Below are 16739 nucleotides of genomic sequence, written 5' to 3'. Positions count from 1 at the left end.
ATAAAATGGTTACTATTAAAATTCAGTTTTTACCAACACAGATAACACCATGGTATGTGAGATAATGCAATTAGAATATAATGTAAATTTGGTGACTTGGATACGTGGTATAACTTTTGGTGAAATATTTTTTAATGGTGACCATCGTACCAGCTCAAACCTCCTAACCTGCCACTACCAATGTGAAATACACTATAAGAGCAAAAATAAGAAACATAAGAAAAATGGTACCTCAGATTCATGATTCAGCATTTCTCTTAATTTCATGCAGACTTTGTGATGCACATTTTAATCATACTAAATTATTTATGGAAGCATTAATGAATCAGGCATCTTAACAGTAGCTGCAATATATCTCAACCAGCTATTATAAGTGCACACAATAGCTAGCATCATATTGATATACTTAATGTGTCTTCTTGTATGTTTAACACTTATGTTCCATTGTGCAGAGACTTGCAGGAAAGAATAATAATAAATGGGTGAACAGGTTCAGAAAAAATACAGTTAGCAGGATGAACCTTGCCATTCTCTTATGTCAGACTTTCTTGATTTCCAACATTAGGTGCCACAAATTTCTCTTTGTGATACTTCAATAGTCTTCAGATGCCACTTATTTTCAAGTGAAAACTGCCAAAATGCTGACCATCCCACAGGCTCTTGTGCTTCCTTTCCTTCCCGATGGCCATCCAGTTCATCTTGGTCTCCCTCGCCCCTGTGACATAGCCTCAGAATGTGAACAGCAGCTGCAGGTTGCTAATTCTTCTGGGTCATACCATAGGCTCTTCAAATTTAGGGGAGGAAAAGAAATGAAGGGATCAGGGTCAGAGATAGAAGGCAGTGCCAGGGATCTATTAGAATGTCATGAGTGAGAGAGAATATGGGGATTATGAATGGAGAAGAGTTTGAATAAATTCATCTAAGCTTCAGATAAGCATCTGAGCTATCTGGATACTTACTGGAACTGAATCTTTTGAGATTCATCCACTGCTAATATAAACCGATAGAAAGTTGTCAATGTACAGTGGATTGAAGACTGACACTTATCACATGGATGTACACAACAGGTGTAAAGACTCACACAATTTGGTTTAACCCTATGGGGCTAGCACTGATCTGAACCTGTTATTGATGCACTGCAAGAGATGCTGAGAGAGACAGGGAGGTAGTAGTATATGTGTTCTTCCACAGTAGGAGAAGAGAGTAACACAAAAAACAGTGATCTAGGCTATTCCCAAACATCTAGGGAAGTGTATTGCCTAGATTAGAATGGGAGGTTGGTAGTGATGATGAACTGCCTGAGGAAAAGCAGGGGGCTAGAGGTGGTAAAACTGATTTATTGGGGAGGGGGAGAGCACTTTAAATTTCCTGACAAAATCTATGTGTCAGCACCTTTCTTTCCAGCTTGACACACCAGGGCAGTGTGGGTCTTTGTCCCTCTCTAATGCCTGGTCCACATAAAAGTCCACTATAGGCTCCCTCAGACTGTGGGGCTAGAGCCCAGTAGTGGGGGCCTGACAACCTTGTGCTACAGTTTTGCTGGGAATTTGTTGGCAGGGTTTTCCCAGCTCTGACATACTTCCCACGCATGCACCCAACAGGGACCGAGCAGGGCTTTTTTGCCCTTAGTGACTCCCCCGCCCACCAGTGGCTGCTGTGGTGTTGGCACTGAGTGCAGAGAGTCTGTCTGCTCCATCACCCCTCTTGCTGGTGCAGCTCTTGTGGAGATACCTGCCAGCAGATAGGGGGAGTGCAGGGAGAGGAGGCAGCAGCTTGTTGCCTCAGGGTTTTGCTGATAGAGAAGGGAGGGGGACAGAATAGGAGGTGGGGGTGGTCAAAGGGCTGAAGGGTGGAAAGGGAAGCGGAAGCAAGAGCAGAATGGGGATTACGTTCCTGCATTACGTTCCCCTTTCTCCTGCTTTCCTCAGTCATGCAAATGGAAAACAAGCATCCATCTCAAGGAAACGAGTCACAGTAAGGACAATATAATGTCGTCTATCACAGTATTGTAGCATACCATTAATAGTTGATATGTATATATCATATATATATATGGGCATGGGCTGTAGCCCATGAGAGGCGGAGTACAAAATTTGGAAGTAACTGGTCTGCTCCACCGCTGCTTAATAGAACTACTCTTTTAATTCAAAGGTAAAGGCTCATGTTTCCAGTGCTGAAGGTCATAGATTCAAACCCCAATGATTCAAGCAGAATCATTATACAGTGCTTGTATGTAAGGCACGGGAATAAAACCTCAATATATTTCACTACATTATTTCCTGTGTGGGCTAGCAGGATAAAGAAAAAAAAGGCTCTAGTGCATATTCGGCAAATCTCTTCAAGCAAATATATTCATTTTTGAAGGAGACAACAGAGCTGAGAACCGTGTGACCACAGAATTCACCATATAATCTTATTTTTCAAAAGATTATCAGAACTGCTTGATTTTGATGCAGATTTGATGGCAATTTGGATATTGAGTTGATGGCAATTATGGTTTCCAAATTTCTGCAGCCACACATCATTGTAATCTCTTGGGAGCAAAGGATTATGAAATATATGAGTCAGAATTTTCAGTCTTTATGCTAATACTTAGAATGTTAGTGAATCAGACTGTGCAAGTTAAATAATACCTTCTTCACAAGTCTTCTGAGAAACACACCAAAAACCTTAAGGTAAATTTTTGAAAAGAATGTATAGGGCCACTGTATTTTGATGTCTAAATAGCTTTGTAAATCTGGTCCATAATTTCTTCTGCTGTGAAATGGTTTGATATTTATATTACAGATTTGATAATAAAATAATTTCTAGTTTCTAAAAGTCACATTGTATTGTATCTGTCTTACTTGATTCAAAGTTCAAGGGTATGATTTAAACATTAATAACACCGATATGGATAGATTTAAAGAGATGCTTTCTCAGTAAGCACAGTCTAATGATGAAAGGGACCAGCCAGAAACAATTGTCCTTAAATATCTCCTATTTATTCAGCTATTTCTGGCAACTCTTCTATACTGTAAGTAAATTGAGAAACATGATATGTTTGTCAACAAAACCTACAGAACATTTTTATTTGCATAACAGTTCTTGCATTGTATAGAGTGGAAATTGTGCATTTAAATAAAAATTTAACTCTCATACTTAAGATAAAATCTCCTTGCATATATTGGGTTTAAAACAACAAATATGAACTACTTTGCTGTTCACTGCTATCAGTCATTTAAACTGGCCTCATTGAGGTGTTTGTTCAGAACTCTTTTCCATGGTAGCTTGGAGTGTTACTGAGGCTATTCACTAAAACTAGACCCCTTGAGTGCTGAGCACATGAAGGTGAGACATTTTAAAGATATTGTAAGGCATAGAAAAGCCTCAAGATACAGCTATGGCTCCAGGCAAAGTTTCTGATACATAATGAGGGGTTCTCAAACTGGGGGTTGGGACCCCTCAGGGGATTGTGAGGTTATTTCATGGGGGGTCATGAGCTGTCAGCCTCCCTTCCAAACCCCGCTTTGCATCCAGCATTTCTAACGGTATTCAATATATTTAAAAGTGTTTTTAATTTATAAGGGGGGTCGCACTCAGAGGCGTGTTATGTGAAGGGGTCACCAGTACAAAAATTTGAGAAACACTGTACTAATGAATGCTGTATAGCATCAGCTAAAGATGAGAAACTACAGTATCAGAAAGAAATAATCATATTCATGGCAATATATATTGTGACAAAGCTCTGTCCTTGCCTCCGTGGGTCCCGCGTTTCCTGGCGGATTTCGCTAGCCTCAGAGGCTCACTGTGACCCTGCATGTAACCCTTCTCTCTCTAGAGACAAGGGTAACAGTCTACTGAGCCATTTTCATCATAAGCCAGTGAGGGAGGTGAGGAGAAGTTATCCTTCCTTGCACAGTCTCTGTTGTCTCCCAGTTTCAGTGATTAATCAGGGAGCAAAGGTGGCGGGGGGGAGCCCGGGCCCACCCTCTACTCCGGGCTCCAGCCCAGAGACCATAATAGTATCATCTATGGTAGCTAACCTTTTAGAAACATGACATGTACAATTCCCTGGGTACTTCCCCCACAGCAGCCCTCACTTCCTCAAGCTCCACTTCACCCTTACCTCAGGGCCTCCTTCCTTGTGCCTGATATGGTGTGTACTACACAGCCTCTCCAACAGCACAACTTCCTCCCACAGCTCCTGACATGCACACCCACCTGACTAACTGGGAGGCTTTTAACTAGTTTTAGCCAGCCCCTGATTGGCTTCAGGTGTCCCAATCAACCTAGCCTTCTCTCTGCCTTCTGGAAAGTTCTTAATTGACCTGGAGCAGCTGTCATTTCACTTATCCTGGTATCGGGGATTTGTTTAGCCTGGAGCTAATATATCTATCTCCCACTACTTTTCTATAGCCATCTGGCCTTGCCCCGTCACAATATATATATAGAAAGCTCACTCTATTCATGTATTGCCCGCCAAAGGTTTTTAAGGGAATTTAAAAATCTCACTAGTCTCTTTTATTTTTCCCTTTTAACAGGAATGTTGGTTAGGGCTAGACTACAGGTGGAGGAACACAATAAGTAACAATTAAGTGGCATTCCTGCCTTATCATCAGGCAGTAAGTGAGAAGTACAAGCAATGCTTTATATTAATTTGACCTATATGCTTTGCTTTTGAAGTGTGCAGAGTTGGCTCCTCTACTTCCAACCTATGTTCTTTTCAGACTTCCCATGTGATATTCCTGGATGTGTTCCAGCCTTTGTACCAATAGTACATTGATTATTCACCATCTCTTCATCCCCCTGAGCCCAATATTGTCTTTGAAAAGAAAATTCTCCATTGATTTTCATTAAGCTTGCCTTTGGCTCATGAATCATGCAAATCTGGAGAAGTTTTAATTTTTGAGCTTGCTGGCCCAGGTGGGTTTTCCCAGTTCTCACAACAAGTACCACTGTACAAATGAACAAAAACAAACACCCATTTTAGTTCATTTTCTTTAGCTGAAAAATAATAGTACATGTAAGAACCATGATTGCTGTAAGGACAAGCAAAATCATTGGCTGTTCCTTAAAAATACATTAATAACATTTCAGTCTTTAATTTACTACATGAAAGATACCACACTGGAGTTTCAATTAGAAATAACAGCACATTTTTACCTGTTTAAAGCAGGCTTCCACCAAGTTTGGAGGGAACATGTTTCTGTGAAAAGGAGATAAAATGTCAGAAATATTAATCACATTCTAGCAACATATTAACCAGTAGCTCAGCTGATGGGGATAAACTGATTACTGAAGGATCACTAAGATGAAAAAATACATGTGTATATGTTATAGTGAATAGGGCCTTATTACCTTTTCAGGACAAAATTTTGGATCGTTTGGGCAAGCGAGTAAAGAACTGTGTTTCAAATCCTACATAACAGAATTTTGATGGGTTTGCCAAATGAACGTGATTAGAGGGTCTGAACTGACTCTTTTTTGGTATAGGTATTTATTAAAATGATCTGGATACAGATTAACTTTGCTCAATATGTAATACAACTCCACTTCTTTTCAAATGAAAACTGCTGACATTTTGACAGTCATACAATCTAGGGTATTGTGATTACTAAAAGGGAATAGTCAATATGTTTTCCTAATTAGAGCTGGATGAAATTTTTTGACCAAAACATTTTTTTCAGCAAATGATGCAGATTCAGTGACACATTTCACACATTCACATCAATTTTGCCAAATTGTTTCAGTAAAAAAAAAAACCAACCTAACAAAATTCCCCCCAAAATATTGAAACATTTTGTTTTGACACTTTCCAAACAAAGTGTTTCAATTTTTTTATCTGAAATGACTTTTCGTTTTGAAAGTTCCTTTTATTTTACTTTTTTAAATTAAAAAAACATTAATGTTCAAAAATGTTCAAAAATGTTTCATTTTGTTTGACCCAAAGCAATTTTTTTTCAGTTTTCAGTTTGCCTAAAATTTTGAAAAAAAATTCATCCGATGAAGTGAGCTGTAGCTCACGAAAGCTTATGCTCTAATAAATTTGTTAGTCTCTAAGGTGCCACAAGTACTCCTTTTCTTTTTGCGAATACAGACTAACACGGCTGCTACTCTGAAACCTTTATTTTTCATGTGATCCAAAACAATATTTTTATTATTTTTTGAAATTGCGAGCAAACTGAAAAATCTGTTCATACAGCTCTCTTTCTAATGTTTAAAGTACATTTCACATGGCATACAGTAATTTAGAGTAATATTTTATATGTATTACAAGTGTTTTTTCCACAATGCTGAAATTTAATTATCTTGGTGAGTGAAAGCCTCTTCTTGCTCCATTCTGGAGACCCCTTTCCTGGCAATCTGGCTCTTGGAGGCCTCCATCCATGTCTGTGCTCTGTGACCCTCTCCGCTGGAGTTAACAAAGCATGAACTTCTTCTGAATTTCTTGGTGGTAAAGCCATTGCGTTCACATTCATTATCTGCTTCCCCACTCCCTGGCACACCTGTGGAACATCGGTTGGACAGAAATGGCACTGCAGAGTTTCTTTCAGCTTGGAGAAAACAGGCTACATTGCTTCTGCTCCATTCTTCCATGCATTTTACCTACTTTCCCCTAGTTTCTCTCTCTTCTCCATGCAAATTGAGCAAAGGTAACCATATGGCCCCAAAGCAGGGGCTGCCATGTAAAGTAAGATGAATGACTAAATGAATAGATTCAGGGGGAATGAGATTCTTGTTAGAGTAGGGGGTAAAGGAGAAGAGAGGAACTTGGTGTTAGAAGTTGTAGTATGGGGAGGGGGAGGAGAGGAACTTGTGGAGGCAATAAAGCAGGTTTCTGAGCACAACATTGCTTTGAATTTTAAAAGCAGTTTCTTCCCTTGCCACTTTGTTCGGCTGCTTATTTGAAAGTACTTACTGTGCTAGTTCTGTATTTTGTAATGACACTGTTGGCATCACCAGCTTCAAATGAAGTTTGGCTAGTTTTCTATGTTAATTTTCCTTGTGATGTACATCTAAATATTGCTGTTGTTGCCATTGCAACAGAAGATGTACAATATAATAGCCATACCTGATTAAGTCAAGAAAGGCATCTGCTGCTGTCACTTGCATAATTTTGCCTTCTCTGTGCATATTTTCCTTTGTACCTTTTCCAGGGTGGATGATGACCACAATGATTATACCAATTATTACAGCAATGATCGTAGTACTCATGTAGTAGACTATTGCTCGCATTCCCATCTTCCCTGATGCTTTACTATCCAGGGCAGCCGTTCCTAATAAATTTAAGCACAAGGACATTCACCTCATAAAACTGTGAGTAAAGATTGTAAACTCAGCAACCTGAGGCTTTGTGAGAGGAGTTCTGATAACAAGTACGTTTAAAGCAACCCAAGTTATACTGGCCTAGTAAAACTACTCTGTTCCCCTTCACAGGTAGTGCTGCTATTGTTACATGCCCCACCCCCCATGCTTGTTATTACATAATTATCTGTTAGGAGAGCTTAACTCTCCTCTGAATTATCTGGTTTTAGCAACTGTTGGAATCAGGATACGGAACTAGAGTGACCATTGGCCTGATCCGATGTGGCAATTCCTTTGTACCACAGAGATAATACATTGAGTTTTGGTTATCAGATTAAGCATAATCCAAAAATGCTTCATAGAAATCTGCTGCACTTAATCTGGAATGGCAGGGAAGAAATCACAGAGTACCTTCACACAATATTGACTACCTGATGTGTTTATAGAAGTGTGTGTGCATGGAGTGCCGTTCTTAACTGTTTAGTACAATGACCTGGGTTTACCTCTGGGCCAAGCCATGGGAGATTCAAATAGATTAAGTGCCATTAGCTTAATTCAGAAAATCCTTGCGATTGTACGAATTAAACATTTGGAGTCTTTTGTAGGCATCCCAAAAGTTTGAGACATTAATCCTAACACTTGGCTGATCTTAGTGCAATTCTGATTTAATGTGGGTACCAGGGTGCCCACTGTGGCAGCTACTTAATCATTTGTTCACTGGGTTGCACAAACAGGGTCAGATTGTGGTTTTCAAGTGGAGGAGCCTCTCTGTAGTAGGAGGCCCAAGAGGAACTGTGGCTCCCTAAGTAAGAATTTCCAAAGGATCCTAGGAAGTGCACAGTTGGGGTGGTTGATCCACTCTTTCAACAGATATGGTTACTGCTCCTCCTGTAACCACTTTAAGGGGTGAAACGCCTTCCCAGTCTGCATTTGGGATGCTAACGCAGCTATTTAAAATCAGTAATAATGCTTCCATTGAATTTGTACCTACCACCTGTGGAATGATGCAAGGGATGGGCAAGGATCTCTATACCTCTCCATCTCCTCCTTATGGATTCACATAGTGTTGGGCATTATCTAGCCTAGGGTATCTACTGTTTCTGTCTGCTGCCTTTCTAGGTTCTTACATTGATACCAATCACCGTAGTATCTGAGCATTGTCTCTTCATTTATATCTGTCTTTGAATTTATGAAGTACAGTGAAAGGCACCCATTTTGTGCTCAGAGAACCTATCTCATAGGTAAACATATAAACATGCAACATATAAAAAAAGGACTGCCATGAATATAAAGAATCTGAACATAAATAATGTGCAAAGCTAAAACAAGATCCATAACCTAGTTAAACTGATTAGTTTTTGTAAAATTTATTATATATTGTAATTGCTGTACATATGCACTGTTTGGAGTTACAAGGGAATTACCCTAGATGTACGCTGATGTAACTAAGATCAAAAGAGAGACCTGGGTTCCATTCTTGGCTCTGCAACAGACATCTGGTGTAAATTTGATCATGTCACTTAGGCCTAACCTTTCATTTGCACTTCCTTTTTTATGTAAAAATTGCACCCACAAAATGATGCAGAAGGAGATTGCTATACTGACATATTTTTATACTGTTTTATACTTCTACGTATACTTCTAATGCAAGGACAAAATTTTACAGGCACAAATTGCATTGTCAAATGGGAATCCAACCTTTGGAATATATGGTGTGTCACTCCTCTGTGCCTCAGATAATTTATCTGTAAAATGGGGTAATAATACTTGCCTTTGGTACCTCACTGTGATGTTGTGAAATCTAATTCCATATTTGTTATGTGCTTTGAGATCCTTGTATGTTATATACTAGTGAGTTCAAAGTAGTAGTATTGTTGTTTTAAATAGGAAGTAAATCATAAAAACCCTTTTATCTAGGAATGGGGATTGCTTTCCCCTCACCCCAAAGTTCCACAAAAGAATTCAAATATTCACTCTACTTTACTAATATGTCTAAATACAAAGTTAGTAATTGTTGGCCCTTTTTGGTTCCATAATGAACATGTGCAATTTTTATATCAGATGGGATTTGTTAGGATTATGTTATTTTTAGTTCTTCAGTGTGATAAAAAAATGTATAATTAACAAAGATAGAAAGAAAATGTGAGATTAACAAAATCAAGAATAAATTTATATTCACTTTTTAAGTCAATTTGTTCAAAACTTTGCTTATGTATTTTGAGTTTAAATGATCGTATGTTCTTATTCCCCTTGTACTATATTACGAAACAAGTAACAGTATGCTGTTTATTTTTTTCCTCTGCATTTTAGCTAAGATCAGGTATAGTCTTTGTTATATCCTCTGTCAGGAGATACTGTCCTGCTCTTGCCAGGTGACTTGGGGGCTAATGCTGAGTGCCTTCAACTCCCGGAGATTTTGTAGGTTTGGCCTCTTGATGCTTTTATAGGTTTTACCATCTCCTTGTACCACTGGCCAGATACCCAGGGGCTGAGTGGCCTCAGCTCCCAAAGTCTGTGGGAATTGGGGCTGCTCAACACCTTTCTGGAGGTGATCAACACTTTTGCAGAATCAGACCCTATGATTATATTTCATTGTTGTACTGGCATGGGGGTAGTGTGATGAGTTGGATTTGTTGTCTTACAGTATATCTACACTACAATAAAAGATCTGTGGCTCAGCTGCAGCTGGACCAGGTCAGCCGACTCTGGCTCATAGAGTTTAGGCTGCCGGGCTATAAAATTGCAGTGTAGATATTTGGGCTTGGGCTGGAGCCTGAGTTCTGGAATGCTCCCCTTGCAGGTACTCAGAGTCCAGGTTCCAACTCAAGCCTGAATGTCTACACTGCAATTTTATAGCCCTGTAGTCCAAGCTCTGTGAACCTGAGTCTGCTGACCTAGGTCAGCCCTGGGTCTTTTATTAGAATAGACATACCCAAAGGGGCTGATCCAGAGCCCAGTGAAGTCAATGGGAGTTTTTTTCCATTGGCTTCAGTGGGTTTTGGATGAGACTCTGAGTAGGTACCGGGAGTCATATTCTTTTCTTACTAAGCTGCTTTCCAACTTGGCTTCCTATTCCGCGATCATGCTGTGATGTTGCCTTGTATTTCAGTTGTTCTGGTCTTATTCATGCTTTTCTTCTTCAGACAAAGGATTTTCAAGTTTGAGGCAAGGAGGAACTGACTGCTCTGCCCCCTGATCTTGACCTTTAAGAGTACTAAAATAAATGTTCAAGATAGAGTGTTGAGAGACAAATATTAACAAATGATCATGTTTCGCTATATGAGGAGGAGGCAAATTTCCACCTCAGAGCACCTCCTGGACGGTGCTGAGTATCCTCATCTCTTCTGAAGTCATTGGGAGCAAAGGGCACTCAGCACCTCATGAGAAGCTGCTGGCACTTTGCAGGATTGAGCCCAAAGCTTTCAACAGCTTTAATCGTGTCAACACTAAAAAAATTATCCAAAATAATTCAGATTTTTTAAAGCAAGAAAGAATGAAAGGTTTTATTTTCTTAATTATTTTTAAGGGTTGATGAAGCTGCTTAGGGCTGAATGGGTCTCTGGCAAAGTCCTTAATGGAGAAGCAATAAAGTTAGCTCTGAGGCTTTTATGTGTCACAGGCCATTGTGCACATATTCTTTTCTTCCAAAGAAAGCCAGCAAAAGCTCCCATTGTTCTGTGGAGATGTATGTGCCCCTTTAATCCTGCTCGCAGCTCGCTCTCCCACATGGCTGCTGGCTCTCAACTACTCTGCCATCTCATTCATCTCTGCTCCATCTTCTTCTTCTTCGTATGCCCTCCCCTTCCCCATGGGCCTGGGAAACTTGCAGGCCCACTGGTGACCATAAACAAGAATGCCTTGATGTTGTCAAGGCAACTGTGAGCAGAGTGCCTGTAATTTTTGTATCCACACACACACACAGGCTGAATGGGAATCATGTTGGGGGAAAGAGGTTTCTAAGATTCAAAACAAACCTAGATTCCTGCCCTCCACTTCATATACTCTCTGCTCCTCTTCTGAAATGAGTGTGAATCAGTCATACTGTGGCTGAAATAAAGACATAACAAGCAGTTCTCCAGGGTGCTTGGAACAAAGGGCAAAGCAGTACATCACTCCCTAACAAAGGTGTAAGAGAGGAAATTGAACAAAATGTTTTGAGAACTAGGAAAGGTAGCAACAAGTATGGTAATTTAGAGAGAGTGCAAAGAGTTGTAGTTAATTATGGGCATACAGTAATTACAGACTGCATCTTACCAAAAATGATTGACCACCAGCCACTATTTTATTCCTTCCCAACCAGATCACAGCCATACAAATTAGCCTAGGGCTGTGCTTTGGTGATTTTCTTAAACCCAGTTGGATTATTAATTATTATTATTTTATTTTCTTAATAATTGCAAACAGGGCTCAGTAAAGTTGTTCTGAGATGGGTGTAAGCTAATTTGTAGTTTTGTGTTGTAATAAGGTAAAGAACTAACCAGAGACTGATGATAAAATATGTGATCTTTTTTTGTGCTCCTCAATAACACCACAAATATAATACGTAGATATTTTCATCATAGCACTTAAAGTCAGTGCCTATGGAGCTGCTGACTGCTCCAGGATATAATCTTAAGAGGCAAGGCTTCTCCATCCAGTCCTGCAACTTTGGAATGTGCTTCCATTTGATTAGAGTTGGGGTCAAGCTGAAAAATGGGCATCCTGATCAAATGATGGATTTTAAATACCCCAAAGTTGGGGTAGTGAACTTTTCAAATCTGGTTCAAGCTCACATCTACCTTTAATATGCCAGTACATCATAGTCCATCAAAGATATATTTCTGCCCTTGATCTTTTAGCTTTTCTACATACATGAGCAGAATTTGATAGAACAGCTGAACATAAAGATTATTGCTGATCAGCAGCTAGAGACCAGGATCAGCAAACAGTGGGGTATTGCGAGGGAGCTCTCCAGGTGAAGGAGGAGCAATTAGGTGACCCTTGTGGGGAGTTTGTTGTCTATTTGTGTTCTTGCTGCTTGACTGTAGAGTATAGTGTGGCCCGTTCGGGGGACTGTGTGCTAAGCTAGCGGCCTGCTAGACAAAAGTAAGAGCTTCTTAACAATGCTTTGATCCCTAATCTATTTAGGAGCCATTAATCAGGGGTGGGGGCTAACTTAGGGAAAACAGGGGTTTAAAAGCCAGCTCCTAAGTGACCAGTGGAGCTAGCAACCGGGAGCAGCAAACAGGAGTTTTAGGAGAGAGTTTAGAGTGGGAGCGAGAGAGCCAGATAGACCTAACAATCTCTAAACTTAGGCCAATAAACACCACCCCGAAGTCACCCTCCCACCAAACAAAAAGCAAAACAAAAAAGCTGCAGGAGTTAAAAAGAATGCAGGCAGAAGTCCAGCAGCAGAGTGGGGGTTATTTGGTTTATTGCACTGAATACAGCATGTATGATTTCCTGCCTTGTAAGCAGATGGCATATGTGTTGCATTCGGTTCAAGGAGAAAAGGCTCTCAGAGACCAAGTATGGACTCCTGAGAACAGAGTGGCTGAATTGGAGGAGCTAAGGAGACAGAAAGATACATAGATGAGACTTTCTGGGACACAGTAGACCAGTCCCACCCCAGTCTGATGGCCTCTGTGCCGTTGAGGAGGATGAAAGTCTCGGGCAAGGAAAACATCAAACTGGAATAGAGAGAAATGATCCCATAGTTGGGATCCTCCTTTCAGACGATGTCATGGTATCATCTCACACTGAGGATACTTCTCAAGGGGAGGGAACCCAGTTATTAGGAAGCAACAAGTAATAGTAATAGGGGATTTGACTATTAAAAATATAGATAGCTGGGTTTATGATAGCTTGGAGATCTGCATGGTGAATTGCTTGCAAGGTGCAAAGGTTGCAGAACTCTCGAGACATCTTGACAGACTTATGTGCAGTGCTGGGGAGGAGGTGGTCATGGTAACAATGACATGGGAAAAGGTAGGAGAGAGGTTCTGGAGACCAAATTCATGCTGCTAGATAAGAGATTAAGGTCCAGGACCTCCAGGATACCATTCTCTGAAATGCTTCCAGTTCCAGGCACAGGGCCAATTAGACATGCAGAACTGCAGGGTCTCAGTGTGTGGATGAGACAATGGTGTAGGGAGGAAGGTCTTAGGTTTATTATTTGGGAAATGAGGAGTCTATAAGGAAGGATGGGCTCCACCAAAACCAAAATGAAATCAGATTGCTGGCATGGAAAATTAAAAAGCTCTTAAAGGAGTTTTTAAACTAAGAGCTAGACGAAAGCTGACACATGCAGAGGAGTTTAGAAAGAGACATCACATGGGGAGGATCTACTACTGGGGAATCTCTATATTCTAGTAAAGAAGAGAGGATCGAAGTTGATAAAGTACACTTAGGAACTGAAAAGAAACAGTCAAATGAAAGAGTCCAATTCAGTTAGATCATATGAAAGCAGAAAACTAAAAAGTGAAAATTACAAATACTTATATACTTATTCTAGAAGTCTAAAGAGTAAAATGGGTGAACTTGAGTGCCTGGTATTAAGTGAGGATATTGATATAAGAGGCATCACAGAAACTTGGTGGAAATCAATGACTTGGAATCTTGGAATACTAGGGTACAAGATATATAGGTACTAGTATTTTGGAGTATTAGGGTACAAGATATATAGGAATGACAGAATAGGTCGTGTCACCATCATAATAAGTTTAGTTTTCCCTTTATACAGTTCAGGGGGGATTGATCTGAAGTTGTCAGGAGCAGGTCATTAGAAAATAATACATTTTCCTTCCCAGAGCTTAGCTTCAAAAGGGTGGATTCAAAGTGGGTCATTTGCATTCCCCAGATACTTCCTAGGAAATCCATTTCACAGGTATTGTTCCAAAGTCTTCTGAAATTCCTAATTCCCTCCAGAAATAGCATTAGTCAGTCTCTTACAGAAGGTGCATACATACAATCCGACAATAACATGCACACAACTACATGTTTAATACAATGTACCCCAAAGGTATTAACCTTAATTCAATATCGTTTAAATGAGTTCAGTAAAGTTTATCTTAATTCTGTAAGGTTTGTTCAGGTTATTACAGGATATTGTCAGTCTGTCATATGGTTTTTCTGTTGTTGTAGGAACACAATCTCTTGAGTACTGGAAGATAGGTTGACAGAAACATTTCTTGTATTGACCTAGTTGCCTCTATGCTTGGGGATTAGTTTGGCATAGGTAGTGCACTGAGGGGTGTGGATTTTTTGCACTCCTAAGTGCCATAGCTATGTTAGCCTAAATTTTACATGTAAACCACTCTCTAACCCTCACATCCTTCTGAGCACTGCAGGATGAGTAAGCTGACATCTTCACACTATAAGAATGATTCCCACTGTGGGTGATGATGATGATATGCAGAATGAATAACAAGATTAGAGCAAGTATCTGCCTGGAAAAGTTCTAAAGCAAAGTCATTAGTTAGTTGAAACCAGTGGGAATTTTTGTCTGACTGTAATCAACATGCTTGGGCTCAGAAAGCCTGATCCTCAGTGGCATTGAGTGTCTCCTGGGAGGTACTGACCACCCCTCACTCCCACTGAAGCCAATCGGAGTGGAGGGTGCTGAGCACCTTGCAGGATCAGGCCCTAAATTAATACAGAGTTAGACACAACTACACTCTAGACTTAAGAAAACTAATTAATCAACATAGAAATAGAGATAATGCAATAGCAAAGAAGTACAACATTGTTAATGTTTGCAGATACTTAATACTGTAAATTCACATTAACTCAGCAGTGTGAAAATTAATACAGTTGATGACAACCTGAATTTTACATAAAAGATGTGTCTAAAATGCAGCATTGTGTGATTTTTGCTGTGTGGATCTGCTTCATAATGAGAGATGTTGACAGGACCCTTGAATTTCTCAATTCCCCTTATCTTTACGTAGCTAGACGTTTTAATAATCAGATTACACATTTCAATAGGTTTTGCCAGCTTTATTCAAACACTGGACAAGAAAAAGCCTCACGAAAAAATAGTATTAAAGTAATGTAAGTAAATTCAATCCACATGTACATGGTTGTGATTAATTCAGCTGCCCACCTAATAACTGTGTGCACGGGTTGCCAGTGAAAATCCCACTGCATATAAGAAGAAGTCCCATTGCATGAGACAAAGAAAGAAAAGACCATAAGAAAACCATGGGAATTGACAGGGTATGGAAAAGCCCAGATGAGCAGCCAAGTAGAGTGATGTGCTCTAAGTGACTCTCTCAGTTCCTTCCGCCACCAAACTAAAGGGATCACTGGGATGATTCCCTGCTTATGATGGAGTAACCCTCTCTCTGGAGGCTGCTAAATTATCCCTCGCAGAGATGACTAATTCCTGATGATTGTACAAGTACTTTTGAATAACTCTTTTTAAATGCACCAGATTGTACTAAATGCCAGATATTTTTGCCAGCAATGGATATCTCTGGATATTTCTGCAAAGTGTATGCATGTGTGCACGCGCACACACACACCATTTCACATGACACAAGTGGGAAGAACATTTGCTCTGCTATTAATAGGTTCAGTATTTTTTGTCAGACAATAAAAGTACTGCTACAGTAGCAAGTATGCCTAATATAGGGTGGTTTGCCAAGTGGCGTTTCATCCATCCCTCATTGGTTATAGCTATGAGAAAATATTTAAATGGCTAAACATCTGAATAGATTTCCCAGTCCTCCATCCCTCCTGTTTGCAAACACATGCACTCCTGGTTACACAGAATTTTATCACAGGAAGGAACACTTGTGCGATAGCCTCTTCTTAAAATATTGGCAAGACATCAGTGACTGAATGTACACTGTAGGCACTAATAAAAATCTCAAGTGGTTTTATGCTGCTTTTTGCCTTTTGATACTTTATACCACACCAAAATTAAATGCTATAAAAGTATTTTTTATTGTTGTTGTTGACCATTAACATTTAACATCGTTATTGCTTTCTTTTTGGACTGTAAATCTTATAAAACCATGTTTGGTGTCAACGCAAGAAAACAACGAATTTGTCAACTGCTGGAAATGGCCCATCTTGATTATCACTACAAAAGGGTTTTTTTTCTCTCCTGCTGGTAATAGCTCACCTTAACTTATCACTCTTGTTATAGTGTGTGTGAGAACACCCATTGTTTCATGTTCTCTGTGTATATATATATATCTTCCTACTGTATTTTCCACTGCATGCATCCGATGAAGTTGGTTTTAGCCCACGAAAGATTATACTCAAATAAATTTGTTAGTCTCTAAGGTGCCACAAGTGCTTCTGTTCATTTAATATAGTAATTTACAATGACAATAGTGCATGATTTGCTTGGAAATGGTTTCAGTTTGAATATTGCAGCTTCTTAATTAAATATTCTTTCTATTTTCCCTGCATGAGCTGTGCATGCTGTACATAAAATAAATAAGGAACTATTTTTTGAAGTT

At 39.7% G+C, this 16739-nt stretch overlaps 1 protein-coding gene across 1 annotated transcript in view; it reads right to left on the bottom strand.

Moving 5' to 3' along the window:
* SLC1A3 (solute carrier family 1 member 3) overlaps positions 1-16739 on the bottom strand; it is an 81359-nt gene that overhangs the window by 14730 nt on the left and 49890 nt on the right. The window contains exons 4-5 of the mRNA XM_038402828.2: positions 7055-7259; positions 5146-5188 (exon numbers count right to left, since the gene is read on the bottom strand). Of these exons, the coding sequence (XP_038258756.1) occupies positions 5146-5188; positions 7055-7259 (248 nt within the window). The remainder of the gene's footprint in view (positions 1-5145; positions 5189-7054; positions 7260-16739) is intronic.

This window comes from Dermochelys coriacea, chromosome 5, assembly GCF_009764565.3.
Source record: "Dermochelys coriacea isolate rDerCor1 chromosome 5, rDerCor1.pri.v4, whole genome shotgun sequence".
NCBI classification, from domain to species: domain Eukaryota; kingdom Metazoa; phylum Chordata; order Testudines; family Dermochelyidae; genus Dermochelys; species Dermochelys coriacea.
Note: the sequence above shows the minus strand (reverse complement) of the source record. Positions and strands in the feature narration are given on the sequence as shown.